Consider the following 27,836-nt stretch of genomic DNA (forward strand, 5'->3'; position numbering starts at 1 on the left):
GGTACAAGTCCCATTTCTCTAAAAATTACGGTTCAAAAGTTATGGTAAAATATGTTATTTTCCCATAAAAAAAAACCCATAAAATAACAAAAAATAGGATTTAAAAAAAAAATTGGTTTTTATTTAACATAGTATGTCATGGTCCTTGCAATTTTAATTGTTTTTCAATTTTTTAGAAATTTTGATTTTTAATGGGGAGTTTCCCATAAAACCCCATAAAATAACAAAAAATAGGAATTTCCCGAAAACGGCCCGAACGATTTTGATAAAAATTTAGTATGTTATAGTCCTATATATTCTGAACAAAATAGTACAAATCCCATTTCTGTAAAAAATATGGTTCAAAAGTTATTGTAAATTATCTTATTTTCCCATAAAAACCCCATAAAATAACGAAAAAAATCTGATTTTCACAAAAAATGGCCCGAACGATTTTGATAAAAATTTAGTATGTTATAGTCCATTAAATTCTGATCAAAATTGTACTAATCCCATTTCCGTATATTTACTCTATCCCCTTACACATGATAAAGGTTGTTGGCAAACTTATGGGAGAAAGTATGTGTCAGAATTCTGATACCGTTTATTTACTTCTCTGTGAGTCAGGTGTTCGCTTTGCTCAATTGGCTGTATAGTACAACAACAATTCCTTAATTGATTTACACTCCATGATTAATTCTTTTTCTTAAAAAAGCTTGTTTATTATTCACAGATCTTTGGAAAATTCAGATCGTCCTGTCTACATTATTTTTCGAGCGTTCTGAACCAATGCCAGCATGATTATTAACTTTGATGTTGAATGCTGACAATCATGCTTTGGCTTTGACCTATTTTGTTTATAAGTCTATGACATATATCTGGACTATCGGTCGGACACCACCACCACTATAGACCACAGTACACTACACACATAACACACACACACACAGCAAAGATTTATTCTGTCTGTTCAGTGTTCTGTTCTGTTCTGTCTGTTCTGCGCTTGCTGAACTGGTTAGTTGTTATGGCCAGTGTTTCCATTCGCGGGATTATTATCCCGAAAACGGGATTTTTAGACCTTGAGCGGGATTAAAACGGGATGCGGGATAAAACGGGATTTTCGGCTGTGACGACTATTTTTATTTTTTTCTACTTAATTTTAGAGAAAAACTAACTCAAATTGATTAAAAACTGTAGCAAAATATAATAGTGATGTTTAAACAACTTTATAAACATGATACGTCAAGTATAATACTAGTTATTGTACCATAAAAATCATGCGGGATAAAACGGGATTTTTCACAATTTATAAGCGGGATAAAACGGGATTTTTCGACCCAGTAAGCGGGATTATTTTTTTGGTCGTGTGGAAACACTGGTTATGGCGTTCTGAAAAATAATTAATCCTAGAATCGAAAGATCAGCTTTGTTTTAATCTTCGGAGGAAATTTACTCCATCGTTTGAAAGGTTGATTTGCCTTAAAATTACAATTACGCCACTTTGATTACGGATTTCTCTGTAAGTAATTAATTATCGAATGAAATGTAAATAAATCGCTTCGCAATATTTTTCCAGGTCGCAAGGTTACTATCATAATGACTTGTAGGCTAGGATGATATAGCAGTTTATGTTTTATCTAAGCTTTCTTCTCAACAATTAATTCTTATTTTTCCAACTTTAAGAATTAGGCCTAGCCTAAGTTAACTTATCTTTTGAGTTTAGGTTTAAGTTAACTATTAGGCCTATTTGACTCCTTGACTAGGCCTAGGTACGGATTGAATTAGATTTAAGTCACGATTTAAGTTAGGCCTAGGCATAAAATTAACGCTTTAGGCCTAGGCATAAAATTAACGCTTTTAGTAGAAAGTTAAATTACCTAGCCTATAAATTGATATTAGTGTTCCTTCCTCATCATATTAGGCCTATCTACTAGAATAAGGCTAAGCTAGTGGGGCTATTAGCCTAGCCTATGTTATCGTAAGTTTACTGTATTGAAAGTCTTCGCAAACATAAGATTTGATTCTTGCTAAGTTACTTAAAGTCTCAAACTCAATTTTTGATGAGTTTGCGAGAGGATCTTCTGATTTTCAAAGTAGGTACTGAGTCCTAAGTTAAGTTATACAAATGCCTTAAACACAAGCCCTTTAATAAGGCTTAGGGCCTCTCGCCCACGATTAGATTTCGGTCGTACGACACTGTGGGACCGACCACATTCCAATATGTTAAAATAGTGAACCATTGGATCTTAGGCTATGAGTGTTCGCCCACTGTACGACAGACCTACAACAAACTGTCATCATGCAGTCGTCCACTGCTACTGTTATTCAAGACCCGACTGTCGTGCTCGCAGTGGCATACACGATCTAATGGGCACTTGCCCACACTATTTTTTGTCGGATGTCGTGCTTTCTCCCTAGTAGTCCTAGTTCTCGCTGCGCATTCTATCTGTGCACTTTGCACACTGCGTTTGTTTTTCAGAGTGAATATAGTGCCAATTGTGAGTCATAATGGCATCATAGATGAATTAATTGGCTTGTGGATCAAAAACAGCAACTGAAGTGATAATTTACAATGATGTTTTAATGGGCACAGTTTCTTTACTGGGCTATGGTAATATTGATTGAAACTATCAACTCGATTAGTCTTCAATTCATTTTCTCATCAGCAAGTTTGTTTAGTTACCTAGGTTAGGATATGGCTATGACAGTTTCATTTTATAATTGATATAAAAATACCGCTTATTAATCAAAATTAGCATAGCCCAGCTAAGAAACTGTGCCATTTTATACTACCATGCCATTTTTAGCTCAACATATTAAGTTTCCAATGTATATTATTCTTCCGACATTAAAACATTATGTATTAAGTTATGCATTTACATATCTTATTTATCTTTTACAACGAAAATTAAGGTATGCCAACTTTCATATTATACGGAGGCCACCCTTTTACAGCATGCTGCGGTGGTTAAGTTAGGTTCGGTTATCATAAATATGTTTGTTGGACTTTCCTCGTTTTGTTATGATCAAACGATACCAGATGAGTCATACTTTCGCCTGCCAAATTCCCTCCAAGTAGGCTAAGGTCAGGTTGTTGACCGGAACATGACCGGTGACGCTCGCATCACCTGTCACTGCGCCTGTATCTGGGTCAGTGTCCTGAGTGGTGACTCATCTGGTATTGTTCGATTCACAACGAAACTAAGAAAGTCCTAACTTAAGTTACAAACATATTTATGATACCCAACCACACTAAGAAGGGTTTGATTTATGGGGAGAACAATAAACTATACGAGTTATAGAGAGTTCTATTGTCAACTTTTGACTTTTCCATTTTCAACTGCCGCGATCACTTCTTTTTTCCACAATCGAAAGGGATTTGTATTTGCTTAGGTTTCATGATAAAACATCAAATACCTGATTTAGCTTCGGCCACAGTTCCACACAACAAAAGGTTTCAACAAAACAGAACTTAGCGAACTACAAAACTAAGCTTAAAACTCATGCACTGCACATGTTGAGTAGTCTTGTCACCGCTGGCGCTTTCCAGTGGCGCTCGACGAGTATAGCCTACTCGCTTGTCAAAGCGCCGTTTACAAACTATTGTTCCAATGCGAGGTCAGCCACTGCCGTGAGACGTTATTTCGCTTGCCGCTATTGTGCTAGTGTTATACTTCAATCTGGTATAATTCGTTTTCATATCCAAATATTTTATTGAAGGTAGGGATTTTTATTTTTAGTGTGCGTTTTAGGCTTGGATCTAATTACATGCAATAGAATAATGATAAATGAATATACTGTAGCCTAAACTCAAACTTGTGCTTGACCGCAAACACAATCAACCAGACAATAATTACTGCTCTAACTTAAACATCAAAACGCACAAAACTACCATGGGAACAGGATGTAGGCTACAGTTTCCTGTTATATCAGGAAGGGATCCCTGACTTCGAATTATAGAATGTTTTGCTAACAAAACTTAGAATTAAGGCCTACTGTGTTTTCCAAATTGACCTTACGTCTATTTGAACTTATAAATACAGAGTGTATCTAAATTTGTGGTAAAAATTTGAGATATTGAGGGATTTTCTACGGACTGAGCTTTGATTTTAAATTATTGAACGTTTCGGTTTATTGAGTGTTTGAATTACCAAGAGTGGACTGTACTATTAAATTGGTAGGATTTAATGTATTTTTGTATAGGATTTACAGTAGAACCCCTCCTATCCGACCATGACAGGACTGGGCCAAAAGGTCGGATATCGGGAGGAGTATATCTTGCAGTCTCGGTGACAATGGTCCAATCGTCTTCTGCAATCGCTGTAACACCTTTGAGCATATGGAATCATTACAACATCAGTAATTGTTTCCCGCGATCGTGTCAACACTTGTGAGGATATCCTACGGTCACGGCAACATCGGTAATCGTCCTCTGTGATCGCGGCAACACTCGTGAAGATATATCTGCTGTAACGGCAAAATTGGTAATCGTCACCACAACACTCGTGAGGATATATTGCAGTCACGACACATATGCCTAATCGTCTTCCGCAATTGTTGCAACATCGGCAATTGTCTTCTGTGTGGGTAGACTAACTAAACCCATGATATCTCCAAGATTTTTTTAATTTTCCTGAAATGTTGATAAGTTAATGATGATTTCCTAAAAAAAAACTTAAAAAACAAAAAAATTAAATTTTCTTAAAATTGACCTGAACGATTTTGACTTAAATGTTATAGTCCTTTTGTCTCTAAACAAGATGGTATAACCCATTGCTGTAAAAATTACCGTTTACAAGCTATTGCAACTTGTGTGGTTTTCCCTAGTGGTTAACCCTACCATATAAAAATTAAATAATGGAAAAATCAGATTTTGAAATCAAAAGCATTTTTGAAATCGTAACCTTCAAAAGAAATTCTGGTTCGTACGAATTGGTTTTGCTTGCCAGGGGTTAATTTCCAGGGGAGTTAAATTCCAACCGGAAGCTAATTTATTGGTTTGTGACGGTACTGTCGGCCTCGGATAGCTAATCCAATTAAGTATGTCCAGGGTTAGTAGTACGGTAATAAAATAGTATTTAGTTTTAAATTATGGGCTCAGATATGGCCGTTAAAGCATCAGCTTTCAGTAAATGTCACATTCATCACTGCCCGGGTTATCCCTTAATTTAAACAAATTAGTAATTTGGACTAATTGGCGTTAATTTTGTGAGTGAAACACTGGTCGTAACTAACTAAAATTGTTGACTTGGAAAATAAAACAAATCTCTATTTAATGGAGATACCATGTTTCACTTTTGGAATTAACCAACGATACTTAAAATAACCAAATCGATTGTCGCGGGTCCACGAGCTATTTCGCCCTGGCCTAACTTAATATTCAACGATACCAGGGTTGTTCCACCACTGGCTCACTTACCGGGCTATTCCGCCCTCGACCTATCGTTTCGCAATATACGCGGGTCCGAGAGCTATTCCGCTTCTCGGCCTAACCCTAGTATTCGTCGCTACCAGGGTTATTCCACCACTGGTTTAATTACCGGGTTATTCCGCCCTCGCCCTACTAGGGAGATGTTTTTAGCTATTCGCCCAGCGCTCAAGTGACTGTGCCTTGTCCTGCGCCGCTTTTATAGGGGTCGCGACGCAAGCGCAGTGCGTGGCCGCTCGGTCACCCTGCGTGGGCCATTTGAAATCGTATGTACGCTGGTTTTCTGATCTTGTAATATTTGTACCATTACAGGTTTTATAATTTGATTCGTCCTGATGAAACTAACAACTGTGAAAAGATATGTTTAATTCCACTGTTAATTTGTTCAAATCATGTTGTGCAAACCAAAAGTTTGTGGGCAGAATTTTACCCCCCTTGGCTGTGACGTCAGTTTTGTTCTGGGGTAAAATTCCAGCAAAGGCGATTTCACTGCCCGCAAACTTATCTAGCCTATATCTAACTAGCATTTTATCCGATAATGTATCGCAGGTTTTCTGTGGAGCTGTACCCTTCCTCGCTAATAATTTGTTCACTTTAATTTTTCGATTGATTTTCTCAGGGATCCTCTCTATCATCAGCAAGTTGAGCTAATAGTTGATCAACCCAAAGCTCAAAAGTAAGTTTTCAAAATAGCCGATTCAGAAATTAATACAGTTTTAAGAGGCCTAGTGTAGCATATATTTTGTTGATGATCTTTATTTATTCAATTTCAATGCCAACAAAAGTGTAGAATAAGGTAATCGTGAGTGAGTTAAACTGTGGAAAGTTGTTACATCTGAGTTACAAATGTTTTGTAGGTTGTAATTTTCATGTTTTGATGAGAAAATGTCCCTCAAGCCAAAGAAGGTTGATTTTAACGAAACATGGGATGTACTGCAGGAAACAGTCAAGGGAGTAATTACTTTGGGAAACGTTCCTCGCTCTATTTGGAATGATCGATTCAGGTAAGATTTTAAGACAATTTTAAATCATTGGCCTTTTATGAAGCTTTTAAACAATGAATTAAATGTTTTGATCCGGAGCTAGGAAAGTATTAGTTCACAATGCGCCAAGAAAAAGTTAATTCATTTCCAAAAAGAATAACACAGGAATAAATAAACCTGACATCTTTATGTTTGCTACTTTATTTATGACGGCAAGTAGTGAAGATTGAATATGAAATAATCTAGGCCTATTGATGGTATTTAAATTCAACTTAAAACAAAATGTTATATTAAAAAACTATCAGATGTAGGGGATATAAGGCTATTTCTAAAATACAGAAATTTAAAATATATTTCCCAATTTTATAGTTTTCGAAATAAGTTTTAGATCTATACACAACTTATTTTTTACATTTTCTTTGACACTTTTTAACTTTAATTGGAAATTAGTGTGTATTAAGCAAAGATAGTATTTGATAGTTTTCTGCCAAATTTGCTATTAAAATTGTAAATTGTGTGTTAAAATTTAATTAATCTCAGTCTAGTTATGATATGTAGGCCTGTTGTTATCATTTCAAATTATAAAAAAAGGGGACGCAACTGGCCATAACCAACATATCAGTGAAGGACAAGTGTAAAATAGCGCTAGACTCCTTGCAGTTTTTTTCCAGGAACATTCATTTAAAGCCCAACTATCAAGAATATCTGGGCTCTGTTTCAAATCATTTAACTGGTGACCTTTAGCCCTGCTGATTGTTGTTTGTGAACAACAAACAATAATATTGATCAATTTTAATCTAAACCCGATATGAAGTAAAATGGATTGTTGCAGTGATGTCTACTCCCTCTGTGTTGCTTACCCGGAACCATTAGCCGATCGATTGTACGCAGAAACCAAGCAGTATCTAGACAACCATGTCAAGTCTCTGCTGGAGAAGGTAAAAGAAAACGGAGACTCTGGTCTGTTGAGAAACTACAACCAGGCGTGGGACGAATACAGCCAAGGAATAAATTATCTACATAGATTGTATTTGTAAGTTGAATTGTACAATTGCATTCATAGAAGAGATAGCTCTTAGAGATGATTAAGGGTGTTGTGCAGTACCTATCAGTGATGGTCGAAACCAGAAATTTCCATATTTTGTGGTTTTGAGGTTGGGTTTTGCTATTTTTCAATTTGGATTGTACGACATTCAGATGATAAAAAATTTTATTTTTGAATTTTTATTGAAATACAGGGCATTTTAATAAAAAAATAGCCACGTGTAGCTGAGCTTTTATTATTGTGATCACAGAACTCTGCGCTTTTGACAGAATTGTAGAGGACAACAATTTTTTGTGACTGGTAGACAATGATGATGTCTACACAAACTACCCAAGAGGCCTGTTCATGATTTTGCCGCGATCACATAGGATGATGATAATGTTTCCCTGATGACGGGAGACGATGATAATGTCTACATAACCGCGGGATATGTTTAGGACTTTGCTGCAACCTTTTTTCTTCCTTAAGAACAATTCTTAATTGTAGTCTTAGGTTTTTAAAAATTGCTTTCTATAAGTGATTGGGATAATCAGCGATTTGAATAAGTAAAGTTTGGATGGTTGGAGTTCTACTATAAATGTGTATTTTTTTATACAATAAACTCCTTTGGTATGGTACATTAAATCTCAACTTACATGTTTTATCTAGCTAACTGCCAACACTACTTAAAAACTTGTTTTAGCAGAGACAGATCTTGTAGGCCTTATTGCTCTTTAGCAATTACATACAAACAACAATTAAGACAGTGGGAAATCCAAGAGGGGGAGCAAAGGATTCAATTACACCCGCCCCCCGCCCCCGCGAGAATCTGAGAACCAAAAAATTAATTATGTGATGTGTTATAGATTTAAATTGCAAAAATCATTATGTTCTTGTCCTAGATTGTCTAAAAACGAGTTTTCAGTTTAAATGCTAAAAAATTTCCCGATTACCCCTTGCGTGTTCCATACCCCCCCTGAAGGTTACCCTCATAATCCAACTTGCCTCTCTCCCCCCCCCCCAGGGAAATCATTTTTATTTTGAATATATGCAGCTACTTAAATACTTTTCAATGAAATAGCTGCCATACAAAGTAGCCTACCTAGGTATTTTAATCAAGTATGAATGGAGGTGAGTGTAGGATGAGTGGCGCGATCTTGTAGTCTTGTTAGTGACTAAGGCCGACATATTCCTTAGACACAGCTGTTAATTAATAGCCATTAATTAATAACACATCATTACCGAGAAGACTCTGCATTTGTTGAGAGATCTAGATAATAACTTATTTATGAGTTCCCACAACAAGAAAAAGCTTAGTAGTTCAAATTAGGGTTTACAAACAACAACAATATTACAATTGCTGGTAAAAAATCAGTATGTTAGGTTTACATCATAATTGTTTTGTCAATTTAAACAAGTGTAGGTGTTATACTAACTTTGCTTTTGGAAGTATTATAACTATTATAAACACAACTGATAAAAGTATTTTCAAATGTTGTAGTCCATCTTAGCTACATACTGTTCCTTTAAGATTGATTTAATACTTCATAATTTGCCTAACAGATATTTAAATCAACAACACATCAAAAAGCAAAAATTAACCGAAGCAGAAATAATTTATGGCAATGCCATTGTGGATTCTCAGGAGCAGATGGAAATTGGGGAACTAGGTGAGTAAAAGTGATGTTTCTGCCCAATATGTGTTTATGCATTTATTGTTATCTGTGGTGGGTCTCTCAGGTCTCACTTGATGTTTTAATTTACTTGTATTAGTGTATTCTTGGTACCACCTATAGAACATTCTTTTTTAAACCACCTCACTAAGGCTAAATTATACTAGGACGCTAGCATCCCAATTAAAGCCGAAAATGACGTGATTTGTTTTAATCTTACTAATATTATAAATGTGAAAGTTTGTGTGTTTGTTTGAAGTTCAATCACGCATTAACTACTGGACGGATTTGGCTAAAATTTGGCATGATGATAGCTCACATTCCCGATTAACATATAGACATATTCTTATCTCAAAAATCCTTTCGGGCTCCGACCCAGTGGCTCTGTAGTTCACCATGTTAACCTTATGAGTATTCATATTTAAATGGAATTAAAGAATTTAGTCAGCTGTTTCAACTAAAAAAGTTGGTTCTATGATGCAAAAGCTTTAAAAAGTTATAAGATTTACCATCAGGGTGCAGCACTATATTTTTTGCATTAATGAAAACAGCCAATTTAAACTAAGCAGCAATAAAAACTGTGATACGCAATAGAACTGTCAAAGTAGGACTGTTTACAGTTATGTTTATGTTTTTAATTTCATGAATAAATCGTGATATTTTGAAAATTTTTGATAATTTATTTTTTTCTATTGTTTAGGTGAAGTGGTAGAACACTATGGCTATGGTAGATGTGTAATATTATAGAATAATAATGAAAATTTGAAGAAGCAAATTTTATCAAACTGTGTCCTCCCTTATTGCAAACGCAAAGCTTCAGTATAATTGCAATAAGCATTTTATACTTATATGCCAACCCCGTACGAAGGACAGGTACTCTGCTAGTACTTTAATACTTTTCTTTGAAATGGCAACCATACAAAGGTAGGTATTTTAAGCCAAGTATGAATGGAGATGAGTGTATGATGAGTGGCGCGATCTTGTAGTCTTGTTTGTGACTAAGGCCGACATATTCCTTAGACACAGCTGTTAATTAATAGCCCATACAGCTTAATTTTGAGCGTTTTGGGATGCTAGCCGCTCGGATTGCTACATTATTTTCAATACGTTTCATATTTTTCTGCTGACTCAGACCATTAGATCGTCAAACTGTGTGTGCGTGTACATATCGAAAAAGAGCGTTTCAGATGCTAGCCGCCTAGTATAATGCGCCGCATTTGAACCAATGCCCCACAACCGATTTTGTGCATCCCGGGAGACAAAAAGCGACCGACTGATCGAATTTCAGCATCCCAGCTAGAATGCACAAAATTAAGCGTTCAGTGGCAGTTTTAGCATCCGACGCTGCCATCCCTAGTCTAATGACCCCCCATTTGATTCAATGCTTCGCTAGCCTTGCACGTGCCAGCTCCCTAGAATAATCGTATCCTAAATGAACCTCTATAAATATCAGCTTGTAACTTTTAATAGGTAAGGCCATCTTGCCCTTTGTTAAATTTTTTATGGTGGTGGTCCTAAAATATGATACATTTCTCTCTCGACTTTGTCCCTTGGAAACCAAATTGGTGGCCTTAATGAAGTGGATGAAGCATTTTTCATGCACCAAGGAACATGGTGCTTAGTGCTCATGCAGATCGTTGACTTTGATAGGCCTATCCTGGTCAACTGAATCAAAAGCACTCTGGCCTAATCCTTGTGGAAAAAACTGTGACAATCATTGTCTTCGGGTTTTGGGCATGATTTTGTTCAATTTGCTTCAGTCAAATATTGTCCTTACTGTTCTGGCCAAATACCTTTTGTCTATGTCATAGTAGTGATGGGCGATACAGGTCAATGTATCGATACTGCGTATCGATACGTATCGGAACGTAATGTATCGATACGTGTATCGTATCGTATCCTCATGTATCGATTTTTACCCGTATCGGATAATATAATTTTTTTTTAAATTTAAATATCTCAAATATTCAAGTTGCATAGACAAATACTATGTTACTTACAAGCTTGAAAAGAGGGTTAGTGCTTGTAATCTTACCTCAGAAAAACCGTTTCCTTCCTGTGTCTTTTTATTTGTATCATACATACATATTACATAACCTCCAAATTCCGGTAAACCCTCAAAATTGGAAAACATTTTGTTATTGTTTTCCTAGTTTTTACACAGGGATAATTAATTGAACCAAAAAGTACTAATAATGATGGTGGGTATGCCACTTACACATTAAATAGTATAATATGGATAATGAGGGTCCCCACTTCCATTAATGTGGCCCTAATCACGGCCGCCTTTGGTAGAATTGGCAACATCGCAAGTGGTATGTTGTTCAGTGACAGACGTCCCATAAGATAACAAGGCAGACAGGTGACATCAGCTCATTAATTCACACTTTAATGATTTAAATTTAAATTTATGAACATAAATTTATTAAAATATTGAAAATAAAACATACAGAATTGAAACCCGAAACAATATGAATTAAAATCTATATCTGTACATTTTTTAGCGGAGTCAATATTGTCATAGTCCAGTAACCAATCTTTCGTAAATACACAAATACCATTAGCTACTTCCAAACAAAAACAGCTGTTACAACACCACTTGCGACGTTGCCAGTTCGAAGGCCGCGGGCGGCCGTGCCCTAGTTTTGAGGTTTTTTGCAAAACATAGGTGAAAATGAAAATACATGTTTTATCAGTGTTTTTGAAGATGCTAGGGTAAAATATCAAATTTCCACTACTACTTTTGAGGGGAGGAAGATGGGAAGACAAATTTCTTACTATAAAAATAAGATATTTATATTAATAAATAAACAATACGATATTCGATACGATATTGGCTATAGGTGTATCGATACGGGCATATCGATACACTCCCACGTATCGATACAAAATATCGATATTTTGAGGTCCTTGTATCGATACGTATCGATACGCACATCACTATGTCATAGCAACATTATCCTGGGAGCACTTACCAGGGCTCATTACATTTCGAGTATTGTGCAGCATTTTTGCCAAACATCCGAGGCTATTGCATTTTGATTAACAATCTGGCCAATTCTTTATCCTGGATATTTCACCCAAATTTAATCTCATATTTTTTTGCCCTAATTATTACTTCTGTGCTTTTTCAACTTCTGTGCTGCTCTGGCGAAAAGCATGTCAGTCTTAACATCTAAGCCTAATTAAAAATGACACAGTCCTCTAAGAAGCTGTGTTTAATACATTTTCTATTCTTCAAAATTTTCTGTCTATTATGTTTTCTTAGGTCTTGAAATATGGAAACGGAATATGATTGAACCGCTGCAAGAGAGCCTTGTCAAGCTGTTGTTGGATGGTATACACCAAGATCGGCTCGGCAGCGGCCAGCACAACAACAATGACGTGATCCGAGGAGTCATCCAGTCTTTCGTCAGTGTTCAAGAATACAAGAAGAAAGGCAATCTAGAGGTAGGCCAGTCAGAATAAAGTTAGGGAATGTCATTTTGTCTTCGCTTAGTCAACCAATAGAAGAATTTATTAATTTATGGTGCTTCTTTGATTTAATACTGAATCCTAGTATTATCTTAGCATTGCTGTATGTATGACAGTAGAACTCATTTTTAGAATAGTTGAGTAAATTAATAGAATAGTTCTTCCGATTAATAGAATAGTTCTTCGGATTAATGTACCGGTATATTGCTTTGTATTGTCCATGGTTTAATTTTATGGTTTCGTAAATTGCCCTTAATGTTTTTTCTTTTATGTATTAAATCATATTAACCTATTGGCATACCGAAATTGCACCTCCTGTTTACATACAGGAGTTCCTATTTTCTATGGCTCTCTTAGTGATTGGAAGACAATTCGCAATGCTCTATATACCTGTCTATTTCATTTGATCATAAAAAATATAGTCACCGAATTTCGAAACAAAACATAACCTCAAAACTCTCACTTGTTGTTTACCATATTTTTAAAGAAAATAAAAATACTTGCAATAACTATTGCAGGTAAAAAGAAAAAAATATTGACCCCAACAAGTGCTGCGATCCCTCGGAATAATGTTGAACTAGTAGCAATGTCCCAGAGCGGAACAGTTCCATCTAAGATTACCAGAGCGGATTAGTGGTAGGACGGAAATGTTCTGTCCAAGTATGCCAGTTGGTTACATGTGGTGTGTCTCCTTACTTCCTACCTAACCACAACTGCTTTAACCTGCCCGGTGTTGATTGAGTCAGTCAAACTGTTCAAAAAGCCACTTTTCAAGCTAAGCCATATTTACAGATCTGCCGCTGTGTATTTAGCTGTCCAGCTAAGTTAAGGTGTTGGCGAGTTGTAAGTTTTTGGGGAGGTTTTCAAAACTGTCTACTGGGTGTTCCTTAGTTTGTCCAGGTCCAAATTTCGTGTGTGGTAATTCTAGTGTAGTTCCAGTTATGTTGTAGTTTACCTGCATTGCTGATCAGTTTTCAATATCAAGTTCCTAAAGCATGGACTATTTGTATTCATTGGCAGTTCGGAAATAAACAGCTAATTTTTAATGCAAAAAACCCATGGAAATTATTTTGGTCATGCCTTCATTGTTTGACATATGTAGACAAATCACCTTATCTCAACAGTTCTGATGTGTGATAATTCACATGTTTCGCTTCCATCCCGGCATTTTGAGAGGTAAAACAAATTTCTGTTTGTCCAGTGGAGTTGTCAGTCATATTAAAAACACAGCACGCAATGCACTCAATTTAACATAAAAATCATATTCAGCCAGGCCTACAATTTTGGTTCAGCTATGCCTTAGATGTGAGCTAGTGTTAATCATATTTAGGGATGGGTCAATTCTTGATACCGATTCTCGATACCATCGATACTTGGCCGTTGGTATTGGTATCGAGAATCGATCGTCAAAAGTCAATTCTGACACTGATACCCGTCATGACTATGTGACCGTAAAATTACTGCTATTGCCGCAAACGTGCAAGTCAACGACGATGATGACGTTTCTGTGACCGCGTAAGATGATGATGATGATGTTTTCGTGACCGCTGGAGTCAATGATGATGTCAGCCACGGGTGATGTTAAATGAGTTTGCCACCATCAAGCAAGACAACGATGATGTTTCGTGACCATGGGAATGGATAATAATCTCTACACGTCCGCAGGAGATGTTCATGATTTTTCTGCGACTGGGAAAGATAGTGAGGATTTTTCCTTAATTGAGGAAGATATTTTGGATTTTGCAGTGATATCAGAAGACGAAGATGACCGCTGTTGATGATCTTGATATTACCTGAAGTTGGTGTTGACTGAAAATGCCAGGCTAGCACACCTCTAAAATTAAAATTTTCTTGTAAGATCTACATTGATCTTTAATATGGTAGTTTTACAATGTGTTTAGATGGGTTCAAACTTAAATTGGCTAGTTGGAATGTATCATTGCAGCATACATTTTTAATAAAAGGATAAATACCTGTATTACTTGTCCGTGATCCTGTGTTTTAGGTCAGCGACCCAGGTTTCGAACCTAAAGGTTCATTTTCAAGCTGATACCATGGTTAAACTTTTTCTAAACACATAAATCCTCTTCATAACTGTGAAGAGTCGTTGAAGACAAGAACACGAACACGAAAACACAAACATTTAACAAAATTGGCCAACTAAAATAATACTGGTACGGTAGCGTGCGTGGTGTAGCCGGCAAAAGATGAGTCATGACTCATGATGACATGATAAATTTTTCTTTACTTGAAAAACACCCCATTACCTCAAAAATATTTTAAAGATAGGACGTAAAGACAAGGGTTGGTGTAAAACCAATCCATTCAGAAAATTTTTTAAAACAATAAATAAATGGCATGGTATCGAGAATTGATTTTTCAGGTCGACACATTGCTAATCATATTGATCTATATTACCACATTTTTGTTATTGTTATTTCATCCCCAATGCTCCTGTATTTGAATGTTGTAGAATTGTTATTTTTAGTAGGCCCTACATATTATTGTAATGTCGTAAATATGGTCCATTTTGTAGTTATATTCAAAATGAAGTTTGTTTTGTTTAAGTAAGTCTTCTAGTTTATGATTTTCAATCTTTTGTATTAGTGTCTTTGTTACATCTGTGTATCAACTGATAAGTAATATTTTAGAGGTGATTGAGAGATTAATGTGAATTTTATGACAAGTAGTTGGTTTACTAAATATATTGAGTCACGCCTAATGCATACAAATTTACACTTATCTATGCATAATTAATTGAACAAAAACTGTTGAAGGTTATCCATGACATGTGCTGAAACCTCTGGAGGGAGTCAAGTGTAGATCTACTATGCTTGTCTTTTTGGTCGCTCTATTTTTGTTAATACTCTAAAACACTGAAACTGATCAATGACTGAAAGGTCAAAATAACAAGGTAAAGCAAAAAGAGATGCTTATGCATACAGTATAAATTATTTTCTGCAATTTTATCCAGAGGATGTATTAAAGAAATAAACAAATTCGAGAACTAAATTAATGATATCAGTAATGGAACTCAAATAAAGTCATTGACAATACAGTATTTATTTTGATTGCAGTTGTATGAAAAGATATTCGAGGATCCTTTCCTGTCGGCCAGCGGTGAATATTATAAGCGTCTTGCGGCCAAATTCCTTCAAGAGAGTGATGTGTCGCAGTACATGGAGAAGGTGATGCAGTGTTTAGAGGATGAGACTAGACGATCCCATAGGTTCCTACACTACAGGTAACTGGAAAACGCTCCTATCCCTATTGTTTATATGTTATGCATAAAAATCTGTTGAATGCATAGGAAAGTTGATGTCAATTACTTAAAAAAACTTAGCATACAACAACGGGTAAGTATCTGACCTAATTTGTTGCTCTTGCCAAAGATCTTGTTCGTTGTAGTTGTGGGAGTATGGTGGTACATTTAAATGTCATTCAGTTTGTTGTTTGGATTAATGATTTGTATTGACTTTTGTGACTTAAATTCCAGAGGGGATTATATTGTTTTCTCAGGAAAGCTGGTCCTACTCCTAGAACCCCAACTCATATTTCTTCTCCGGAAATCCATACGAGGGTCCATACGAAAGCTGGTCCGTGGTTTTAACTAAATAATAAATAATTACTATGTTAAATTAATTATTATTTTGGTCGTAAAATGGTGTCGATTCTGTAGAAGTGAAAGTGTAATTTGGTCTTTGTAATCTTAGAATGTTCTTCCAAATAAACATCTAGTGTGAGTGGATACTTGAAACACTTTATTATGAATGAACCTAGGATTAAGTTTCTTTGCACAAAGCCCTCACTAACAAGGCCATGGCACTAATAAGTCCCATGGCTAACACATAGACCTAGATGTAAGCTATATTCAATGTAAATGGATTTAAGTCCTGTTATTTGGTTACTCACTTTACATTTTTACACCCCTTAAAATTTGGTACCTCACAATTTAATGTAGGTTCAGAAATATGCCTTGAATTAGTAACAAAAACAAACCATATATTCTTCTGAGGGTTATTAATAAGGAAAATATTTATCAATTCCAAAGACTTGTGATAGTAAAATGAAGGAACTTTGAATCTCAAATCTGAATACAAATTTGATCAAATAAAATGTTCATCTCCCACGAAAGCAAACATATGCAAAATCCCCGTCCCTATAAACCTTGAAATTATTTCAAATCCCGCTGAAGGAAACAAGTGAATTCTTGAGAATTGGTGAGTTTGAGTTGTTACTGTGTAGTTCTTGTGTTACAGTTCATACAGCAAGGTGAGGTCGAGGTGTGAGTTACACATGGTGGCAGATCATCTGAGCTTCCTACACGGAGAGTGTGAGGCTATGGTTCAGCAGGAGAGGTGCAAGGATCTAGCCAACATGTACCCACTGTTGCGATCTGTACCTAGCGGAGTACAGGTGAGCTTACTCTCCCTTGAAGCTTAACTTGCTTTCTCTGTACAGTAGAACTCCTACTATCCAAACTATAATTGCTGACTATTAAAATTGCTTATAGAAAAGAAAGAATTTAAAAAATCTATAAGTACTCTAATAATATTATTGTTATAAAAGAAGACAGGAGTAGTGATCCAGCAAAATCCTCCCACGGTTGTGTAGACGTCATCATTGGCTCCCTCAGTCATAGAAACATCATCATTGTCTTTTGTGATTGGGCAAAATCGTGAACAACTTCAACGGTCATGTAGATATTATCATTGCCTTCTGTGGTCACGGAAACATCTTCATCGTATTTCGTGATCGGGAAAAATCTTAAAATATTTTGGTTTAATCAGTTATTCATTGATTTGCCTTAAAGCACAAATAATACATCAAATAACACTTTAAATAATATAATTACACTTACAGTAGACTCACTCTTATCCGGACACCTTTTAACCGGACTACACTCGGCGGAAATTACATCTCTTTAACCGGACAATTTTTATTAGCACATTGGTTTAACCGGACTAGATCGGTAGGAAGTGGGTGGTTCTGAAACGACCGTTCTCGTGGGAAAAATTTGAGACCAGTGATCACGTGTCTAAATACAATGCTCTCCTAAATTTAAGTCGAATATCACAGTAAATGGTCCGTTTTAACAAGTTTTTGGGGACGTCGATTTAACTAGAAAAACTGCTATCCGGCCTCGGTCCCGAGGAGTCCGGATAAGAGGGAGTCTACTGTATACTGATTACTCACAAGACGGTAAATACATATAACAGATGGTAAGTGGACATTCCACCTATTGGATCTGATTATGACTGGAGTGTCCAATCAAAATCGATCACCACTTACTAACTTTTATATGTATTTACCGTCTTGTGAGTAATCAGTGTCAGTGCAAATAATAAATATATTATTACAAGTGTTATTTGACGTAATTTTTGTGCTTTCAGGTAATTTAATAACATGTATGATGCTGATGTGGAAGTTATTCATTGATTTCTTGTCTTTCAGGTACTTATCGCTCATGTAATGAACCATATAAAACAGCAGGGTTTGGAGGCAGTCACTGGACTCAGAGGTGATAATGTGAGTATTCAATTCTAAATAATTCTAAATAGCTACTAAATTGGATTGACAGCACCTGTTGAAAGCAGTGGGTACTTCTCTGTTGTGTACACCTTGCCGTGCCGTGCTGTATGCAGCTCTTCTCTATGTGGCATGGCAAGGCGAGGCGAGGCGAAGAAGTTTGGCCGTGCCGTGCTGTATTAGGTGTGCGGCCAGCCTTACTTTCCCTTGACTTATTCAAATGGTTGGGGAAGCACAGCTGACTGACTGACTTGTGGAAGGAAACCGTATTTATTTTCTATGTTTGTAAAGAAATAACTTACTCAAAAAATAGTTTTGTGACACTTGTTCATTGATGTTTTGTCTATTGCATGTTTCAGGTTCACTCCCAGTTTGTAGAGAGTATGCTCAGTGTACACAAGAAGTACAAGGCTTTGATACAGGAAGTGTTCTCCAATGATCAAAGTTTCCTGGGAGCCTTGGACAAGGCTTGCTCTTCAGTGATAAACTTCAGACCAAACCCGAAACAACCCTGCAGGTCTCCTGAACTGGTGAGTGAAACAGAATTAACTAAGACTAAACTAATGTTTTATTTTTATTGTAACACTTAATAAAAATTTAAAGAGAGAACATTTCATACAAATTTCACTACCTAAGTCATTCCAGGATTCAATTTTGGTATATAGTAAAAATTATTTTTCTAGCTCCTAGGGCTTTAACAGAAGTAGTTAGGGTTTTAATTAACATTAATTTTTATGATAACGATATTTATTTTTCAGCTTGCAAAATACTGCGACATGCTGCTGAAGAAATCGTCCAAAGGAATGTCAGAAAACGAAATTGATGAGAAATTAGCCCAGTCCATAACAATTTTCAAGTACATAGATGACAAAGATGTATTTCAGAAGTTCTACTCTCGAATGTTAGCCAAACGACTGATTCATCAACAAAGTCAGTCTATGGATGCTGAAGAGGCAATGATTAACCGTCTGAAGGTGAGATAAATAATTGCGCATTATAACACATTGCGCAATTCACATACATTACCAATTCCTAAACATTCAACAAAATTTTTCAAGAAGCACTTACTGTACAATGGCATAACACTTTTTAACTCACTTCCACTTCCTCTTAAACTTGAACCAAACCTGCTTAAATTTAAAAAGCAATTAAAATCTTTGTTGATAAAGTTTACCTGTGACAGCGTCCAAGAATTTGTAAATAAAATAAGCTCGATGAATAGTGATGTAGCTTAAATATGTATATAGAACTGTATAGCTTTTAGTACTGCATAAGACCTCTGTAAATAGTTGTAATGATGACTTAGCCAATACAAATTGTACAATATTTTGTTAATTCTGGCTTAATAAACGATTTGATTTGATAATCTACCACCAATTTTAAAACAGGTTTACGTTCAGTTATTTAACTTCTTGATCAGCATTGTATGTGTTATTAAATTTACGGAAAGTAAATAAAGAAACGTCTTATAACACTTAAAACATGTATTCACTGTTACTTATACTGTTACTCACAAGACGGTAAATATACAAAAAAGGTGGTAAGTGGTCCACCTATATATAAGCGTAAATATATGTTTTAAGTGTTATAAGACGTTTCTTTATTTACTTTCTGTTCAGTTAATGTAGAGAGAATTTTGTGTTGTTTACAATTACAGTTGTAAAACATACCCTAAAAACATTTCAGACTGAACATCCACACACTCGCTTAAGACTAACACAGTACACATACGAATAGGCAGGCTTCAGGCTACTTCAGATATTACAATGGGAGGAGAAATGTACATCCAAATTCAATGATATTAGATACCCTTAAGGTTAACTATTCAGATTATGATTGCATTTGTTGTGGGTCTATATTTATTTCAACTGTTGTGTTTCAGCAAGCTTGCGGCTACGAATTTACCAACAAACTGCACAGAATGTTCACAGACATTTCTGTGTCTACAGATTTGAACAACAAATTCAGCGCTTTTCTTAAGAAAGACAACATTGATCTGGGGATCAATTTTTCAATATACGTTCTTCAGGTAAGCAACAGAATACTAGTGGTAAAATTAGGTTAGGTTGATTTGTGGGGGAACGCGGCAAAAGGGAGTTCCGGTACCTCTCTTTCGGGAAGATAAAAATATTGGCATAAATAAATACTAATTACATTAAATAGGTTACAGTTCCGGCACATCATTTTTTACAAATCGACCAACGACTTTGACTATCTGAAAATTGAGTTTCTTGAGAATTGAAATTAATCAAACAAACTGTTTTACTTAATTCGTCCAAAACCATTAAAACTATTTCCTATTTTCAGGCAGGTGCTTGGCCTCTAGGTCAAACGACTGTTACATCTTTTGCAGTTCCTCAAGAATTAGAAAAATCTGTACAAATGGTAAGAATAAATCGTCAGTAAATTATTAAGCTACAATACACTGGAATTAAAATGTATGGGAAAACTATTTTCCATTGACAATTTCCTTATCACCTACATTGCTGGCTGGGGAAAACAATGTGTATTGAAAAAAAGGATATTATTAGTACTAAAAAGTATATATTAGTACTAGTGTAAACTAATATTCTAACAAGAACTCTCTCTTCCTTAGTTGAAAATGCTGTCAGTGACAGTGAAATATTTTGGTTTGTAGGCCTATTGAAACAAAATATTTTTGATTGGATACATTTCTTAAAATAAAAAATATATATTTATTGGCAAACAGAGGTTCATACTTAGTATTACCATTGTATTACTATTATCAGAACTTGGAACTGAAAACAAAAGTTTACTACGGTACCGTTGAACTAATAATGAGAAAAATAACTTTAAAAATGTAATTTATTGTCACACATTTGGCCCTCTCTAAAAGATCTAGTAAAAACAAGACATATCAAACACAACATATTTCTCGTAATATGGAACTGAAATTTGCCTGCATTAATATTGGCCTTGTTAAAACCAATACCGCATACTTTGCTGATTCCCCAATTAGTAGATAGATAGATATCAGAGTTATTTACGTCATTGACTTTCTGTTTTGTTTCTTCTAGTTTGAAAACTTTTACCACAATCATTTTAGCGGCAGAAAATTAACATGGTTACACCATTTATGTCAAGGTAAGTTATGGAATTACTGTATTGCTATTGTCGAAAGTTTTAATATTCCTACATCATATTTACTACATGATAATCACATGAAAAGACACAGTGAGGTTATTAATCTTTTTCAATTGTTGAACATGGTGTAGCTCCCAAATGAGTACGTTCCAAGAAAAAATGTCAAGCTAGTGAAAATCTTAAGATTGAATTTATTTTTATTTTTTTTAACCAAATAAAGATTTTTTAATAATAATTGGATTATTCGGAACATCTCTGTTGAGATTTTATAATATTAACTTTTTTGATCCAACATAAGCGAAGTATAATCGTGAGCATAGCTAAATAAAAAATGATAATTTAAATTTCAATAATTAACCGAAAATATTTACCATCGTGATGGAAAATGTCCGCAATAAACCTTTGAACAACATTAACTCACCATCACCAACAATGAATTTCAAACAAAGAACTGAAAATAATTATAAGTATTCACTTTGTGTTAGGAAATATTTCCGTCCCTAACTCAAATTATAAAACTGTTTTCACAGGTGAGCTGAAGTTAGGGTACCTTAAAAAGACGTACATTGTTACGATGCAGACATTTCAAATGGCTGTGTTGTTGTTGTTTGAGAACTGTGATTCACTGAGTTGTGGCGAAGTGCAGCAGACTCTCCAACTCAATTCTGAACAGTTCAGCAAACACATCTCCAGCCTAGTGGAATGCAAACTGCTCTCTGCCAGTTCTGAGGTAGGTTGAGTTTGACCATACCTTGCAAATAAATAAATAAATATTTCTTTATTGTCACATAATGTTTTGTACTACATGTCCAACCTAAAGATGAGTTAGCGTAGCGAACGAACTTCAACCAGGACGTGATTGAGCCATGGGAACGAGCTCACTTATGAAGTAAAACGGGGCAAAGCCCGCGGGTACAGCTAGTATAGTAAATATAAATATAAATAGCTTAAATGAAAGATTAATGTAATAATTAAACAATCCACAATGTCTTGTAAAAATTAAATTACAATAAAAGCAGATAAGTGGAAAGTTAAAGATTAAAATAATCACAGAATCAAGCTGTCCATTAAAAATTCATAATGCTATAATAAGTTTTACCTAGTAAAAAGTTGGCAAGGCTGCTTTTAAAAGAATTAGTATTTATTAATACTAGTGAACCTGTGCGGCTCAATGCCCCGCAAAAAACATATGCATTTAGAAAACAAATTCAACGTGTTATATATTGACTCGACGTTGAAAATTAAATACAGTAATAATAAGGCCTTAGAAGGGAAGCAGACCAGCCATTTTCTAGCTGTATGCGTATCATATTTAGTAAATTAATAAGTGTTCAAGTTCAAGTATGTTATAGGGTAGTTTTTTTAAAGATTTTTAAAAACACATTTAACAAAACATGTTATCATATCAAACCAATAGGCCTATGTACCATATTTTGAGGGTCATAAAATGCTGCTTGAAGAAAACCCTTTTAAAAATAAACACTAAAAAACTATATTTTTTTCACAAAATCACTTCCATGAATACTACAATTTTAGTCTTAAAGTTACCTTCAGGAATATTACCCTGGCCAGAATTTGCCGTAATGAATATGGGTATCCTATTAAAAGATGTAGCCTTACTTAAAACAACATATATATAGTTGCTCCATGACTGGAAATTGGTCTGGCTAAGAACAGTGCTGCTCTTTAATTTAAGTGCTTGTGCTGCAAATGCCAAATATAACAGAAATTAGCATCTTCCCATTAAAAAAAAAAAAAAATTAAAAGGTAAGTTTGTTCCAGACGGGCAAATTTGTATCCTCAAAATCAAAATAACTCTATATTTAAAAAGTCAGTTGGATTTTCTAGATGGGTGTCTCCGCCTTCGTCTGTTTTCAAGGACCCACTCTCTTCTTCCCTTTGGTATACTGACAATTAATTACCTAACTTATCCAGTTCATGTAGTAATTCATTAATACTGTTAGTTTATAAAGAAAATTAGATAAAAGTTACTTGGCTTGGTGCTTTCATAACTGCAAACTCAAAATACACCCACAAGTAAAAAAGAATCAAGTTATTGGTTAAAAAAAAAAACTATGTTTGTGTAAAAACATTATTCACATGAAGTAGATGATTTGTTTGATTTCTCAATCAGCTGTTTCGTTTCTAATGAATTAATAATTCCAAAGATTTGTGATTTTAAATACATACATTATTATAGTAAAGTTTTCTAAATCATGGTAACCTAGTCTCAACTAAATTTTTCTATTCCCAGCATTAAAATAAAGTAGTGAGATCCTTTATGAGTAAACTTTAACCCTCCGAGTGTCCATAGTTTAGGCCTTAATGTCCACCTATTTTTGGCCCCTTTGCAAGGTTTTATTAAAACGGATCTGAGAAGCTTAAAACAATGTTAATTATAATGTTCTATATACCATTTTGTTTGGAAAATCATGGGCTTCAATATTATATATAAAACATAAGGAACATTTAAAAAAAAAAAAATTTTTAGGTAAAAAAAAATATAATTTCGAAAATTTTCAAAAAAAAAATAAGTTCGCGCTCAATGAAATTGTATAAATTATAGGCCTATAAATATTTGAAAATAGCCACTTTGTTCTAAATTTAATGAGGATTACAAATATATAATCATATAGCGAGGTAAGTTATCAAATAAATAAGTTATGAGCGAAAAACGTATTTCAGTACATAGCGTTTAGCTAAGAATGCATAGCCTAACCATAGCTAGGAATCTGGCTGATAATTTACATCAATATCACTACCTACTTCTTCAGGATCATCAACCAGCACTTCAAAACCACTTAAATCTTCTTATAATGCACCACGTATATCACTACTTTTGATTTTTAACACTAAAACAATGATAAACGTAATAAAACACATCAGTCATCGGTCCGGGGGAACCTAGCTGTTTACAAATACACGCACGTCAGCTGTATGCTACAATATTTTCGGAACTAAAATGACTAGCGCTTAGAGACAGACCTCTTGAGAAAGCTTAGAATATTACGGAAAGAACGATACCTAACTCGATCCAGTTCAATCCGATTCAGTCAGTCATAGAGCCTTCGCCGTAAACGATGTTTGTGCGTCTTAAAAGCGACGCGTGACCCTACACAAAGTGTGTTGTGCGTCGTTTTTATGACGCGTGACACTCGGAGGGTTAAGGTACAAAATCCTTTATTGAAATGTAGTATACATTAACAGCCATAATACACAGCAATTAACATTTAGTAGACTTTGACTATTTTCAAGTAACAAACATATGTTTCTGTAAATAAAAATGGTCTCCCATGTTATCCTTATGGAGAAATACGAAACTTTAAAGGGCCCCAGGGCCTCACTCTCTAATTATTTCCCTAAAAAGAAGGTTTCCTGCACAACTTCACGTTACACTCTTTCCAATGACACCAAAAACATATCAATCGGTTCAGTAGTTTCGGAGGAGTAATTGTCACAAAAAACCTGCTTGTGTATTAAATAAGTACTAGTGGTCGTCCAGTGGTCGAAACTCGACCAAAAATATGTAATGTACTCACTTATCTATTTTCACCCCACACTGTAAATAAAACATGTGATTGGAGTTTCCTCCATTTGTTTTGATTTTCTGTTTATATTTCGTTGTTATTTCGTAACCAGCATAGCAACGCATAAGATCCATGTTAATTTTTTCAAATTTTTAAACTCATTTTTTGTGCTTATCTTTGAGCCTATTTAAATTTATAAAGGGATTCTGCACACCTACAGGAAAATAGCTTTCCAACGGTATGCGTAGATTTTCCCTACGATGCACACGAGCTGAGAAAAAAGGTTTTAAAGAAACATGCTTGCCTATTAATATATAGATAGATAGATTTTTAATTCCGGGTTTAATTTATCTAAAAAAAATTTTCCCCGTGGAGGAAGGTGTTTTTACAACACTAAAGATCAGTAGATTTCCTCAACTCAGACTAGGAGTAGGATTACTCTATCGGTATAGGAGTAAATGAGCACAGGAGTGGAGTAGGAGTAATAAGACTGCTTGGATGATCCAGCCCAAGAGTTGAGCTAAACTGCTTGAATTGCTGTGGAAAGGAAAATAATAAGAATTGCTAGGTTTGCCACTGCACAGGAATAGTGCAAACAGTTGGATCTTGCACAGAAATAAAACAAACTGCTTTTAGATTGTGCTAGCATAGGAAAAGTAAACTGCATGGGCTGCTTGAGCACGGGGTTGGAATTAAATGCTTGGATTGCATAGCTCAGAGAAAAGCTGTTTCAACACGAGAGTGAAGTAGAACCGATTGTACAAATTATCTAACTCGTTACTGTATTAATAACTAGAAAATAAACCTCTACTAAACTAGAACACTTGGGGAACTTTGCTCCATTTATGATTTATTTTTAATAACTCCAGATGGAATTTTCTCTACAAGCATTTTTCCAAATGTGATTATTAGGTTTTGAAAAATAAAAACAACCTTTATCCCAACAGAAACTCCAAGGAGACACAACACTGATGCTGAACTTGGACTACAGTAACAAGCGGACTCGGCTGCGTATCACGACTGCGCTGCAGAAGGAATCTCCCCAGGAGTTGGAGCAGACAGTGACTGCGGTAGACGAGGACAGGAAACTGTACCTGCAGGCGGCCATCGTCAGGATCATGAAGTCTAGGAAGGTTCTTAGGCATAATGCACTCATCCAGGAGGTAACTTAATTAATATAAAGTATTTTCTTACCTTGCATTATCCTTCGATATCTGGCTAAGTACATGTTTTGTGGCGGCTGTAACATCTTCAAGTTTATCTTTTTACGAATCGTCATACTTAAAAATGAATTGGTACGAAACACATTGACGTAGACACATTAAACAACAAAAACTGTACATTTATTAGCCAGACTAGTGCGGTGCGTGATTATGTTTGGTCGGGCAATATTTAACCTATTACGAGTTGAGTGAATGTGGGACAAGTGAGATGCTTTAGAATCTTTGTAAGTTTACAGACTAAGATCAGCTGTGTTTTTAGCCAGGACCATTAAAAGTCCTTAGTTTGGTATCCTTCTTCAAACATGTTTACTGTTTTTATTAATTGATCAAAAGAGTTTTGGGACGTTTGATAATATTAAAAAAACTTGTCTACGCAATGTGTGGAACATCCCTTCGGACTTTCTGTTGCTTAATATTGGATGGAACTACCATTTTCTCTGCTGTGATCGGTGTCGTCTTGATAAAAGTACACTGATAACAACACTACCAATGTTAATTTGCGGCATGATCCAGGGCCACATTTACGTCGGTGCTTCACTAAACTGCTAGTGAAGCCACGGTACATGTGACGCTGCAGATTGTACAGTAGTTCGTACTCTGCTGCTAGTGGAGCCACCAACTGTCGCGTCTAGCGCACGACTATTTACAGAAGTGGAGCCGCAGCCTGACTGAGTGGAGATTTGGAGCATTTTCATTTGACTTGCAATTAATATCCACACTTTGTTGCAGGTGCTGAGTCAGCCAAAAGCCTTCGCTCCTGCAATTAGCATGATCAAAAAATGCATTGAAGCTCTTATAGATAAACAGTACATTGAGAGAACCCCCAACTCTTCAGACGAGTACAGTTATGTTGCGTAACCTAACAAGACAAAACCGCCTTTCTTATTTATTTTGTTTTGTATATTATTCCAAATTTTATGCTCAAAGTGAATATTTATGGATATATTGTACGACTAAGCGTTCAACCGACTCGTAAGCCAATTTTTTACCTTGGTTTATGAGGATATGCGAGTGTATATATGTTATCGACAAATTTATTTTTTTATTTTTTATGTTGGCACGGATTTATACCAAATACCATCCTACAACATAAGCTATACTTCACAGATCTTGTACTAGTCATTGTTTAATTTTTGTTGGTGTTAGCTTCTATACAAATTGCATACTAATGAATTTTTTTAGCATAAAGTAGTTTGCTTTGGTAAATTACGTAATTAATATTGATGATTCTCGCTTTTTAATTATGTTCTGAAATATGTATGTTTTATTGATCATGGTGATAAATTAACTTTACAAATAATATAGGAAAGGATGACAAAACATTCTGCGGTATGACTATTTTCTAGATATTTGACCCACTCTCATTAAAGAAATTTATCTTTAGTCTACAGTTTCACCTGTTGAATATCAACCATCCTTCAATCAGTAATAAATTATCTATTATTTAATTTTTATGTTTTTAAACTTACTTATTTTCAGTTTTCCCAATGTAGTTGAATTTAGATGAAATCTTAAACGATGTATTTTGCATAATGTTCTGTGATAGATCAGCAATACATTGTTTTTTCTTGTGAAGTTATTTTCGGTTATTACTTTTCAAGTACAATACTCTTGAATGAGGCTGTTAAGAGGGCAACTGAAGATCGAACATTTGGGTTATCGCTAATTTTACATTGCAGTAAGGAAATCCCATAATACTGCTTCACTCTCATAACAATTTCCAGAATTACACTAGTATACTAGTAAAACGTTTTGCTAGTTATAACTCGTTGCTGGAATGTTTACCAGAAAGAATCAATGCTTTCTTATCAGTCCTTACCATGAGGTGAATGCATGAAGATGTGGAATTTTTATAAATATTGTATGTAAATAAAGTTTTAAAACACTCAAA

General features: G+C 35.1%; 1 protein-coding gene across 2 annotated transcripts; it reads left to right on the forward strand.

Moving 5' to 3' along the window:
• The first annotated feature begins 1,325 nt into the window (after nt 1-1,325).
• Nucleotides 1,326-27,836, forward strand: LOC128990143 (cullin-2-like). Of its 2 annotated transcripts, XM_054412407.1 has the most exons (17): nt 1,326-1,498; nt 6,265-6,411; nt 7,223-7,423; nt 8,978-9,084; nt 12,356-12,537; nt 13,354-13,404; nt 15,639-15,805; nt 16,821-16,977; nt 18,016-18,090; nt 18,450-18,620; nt 18,849-19,064; nt 19,973-20,119; nt 20,398-20,475; nt 21,129-21,195; nt 21,726-21,925; nt 25,670-25,885; nt 26,675-27,836. In XM_054412407.1, exons 2-17 carry the CDS (start codon nt 6,293-6,295, stop codon nt 26,801-26,803), a joined length of 2,283 nt encoding a protein of 760 aa, XP_054268382.1. In that variant the 5' UTR covers nt 1,326-1,498; nt 6,265-6,292; the 3' UTR covers nt 26,804-27,836. The 2 variants fall into 2 exon arrangements, with proteins under 2 accessions (XP_054268382.1, XP_054268383.1); XM_054412408.1 differs by lacking the exon at nt 13,354-13,404.

The sequence above is a fragment of the Macrosteles quadrilineatus genome, unplaced genomic scaffold (genome assembly GCF_028750875.1).
Source record: "Macrosteles quadrilineatus isolate MER2022 unplaced genomic scaffold, UCM_ALF_1.0 Scaffold_3__2_contigs__length_128488019, whole genome shotgun sequence".
Taxonomy (NCBI): Eukaryota; Metazoa; Arthropoda; class Insecta; order Hemiptera; family Cicadellidae; genus Macrosteles; species Macrosteles quadrilineatus.

Excerpts from the sequence above, each read along its gene's own strand:
- LOC128990143 (XM_054412407.1), top strand. The coding sequence starts at position 6,293 with ATGTCCCTCAAGCCAAAGAAGGTTGATTTTAACGAAACATGGGATGTA. Across the intron at positions 13,405-15,638 it reads AGTTAAGGTGTTGGCGAGTT|TTGTATGAAAAGATATTCGA; the intron begins GTAAGTTTTTGG and ends TTTTGATTGCAG. Across the intron at positions 21,196-21,725 it reads GTTACACCATTTATGTCAAG|GTGAGCTGAAGTTAGGGTAC; the intron begins GTAAGTTATGGA and ends CTGTTTTCACAG.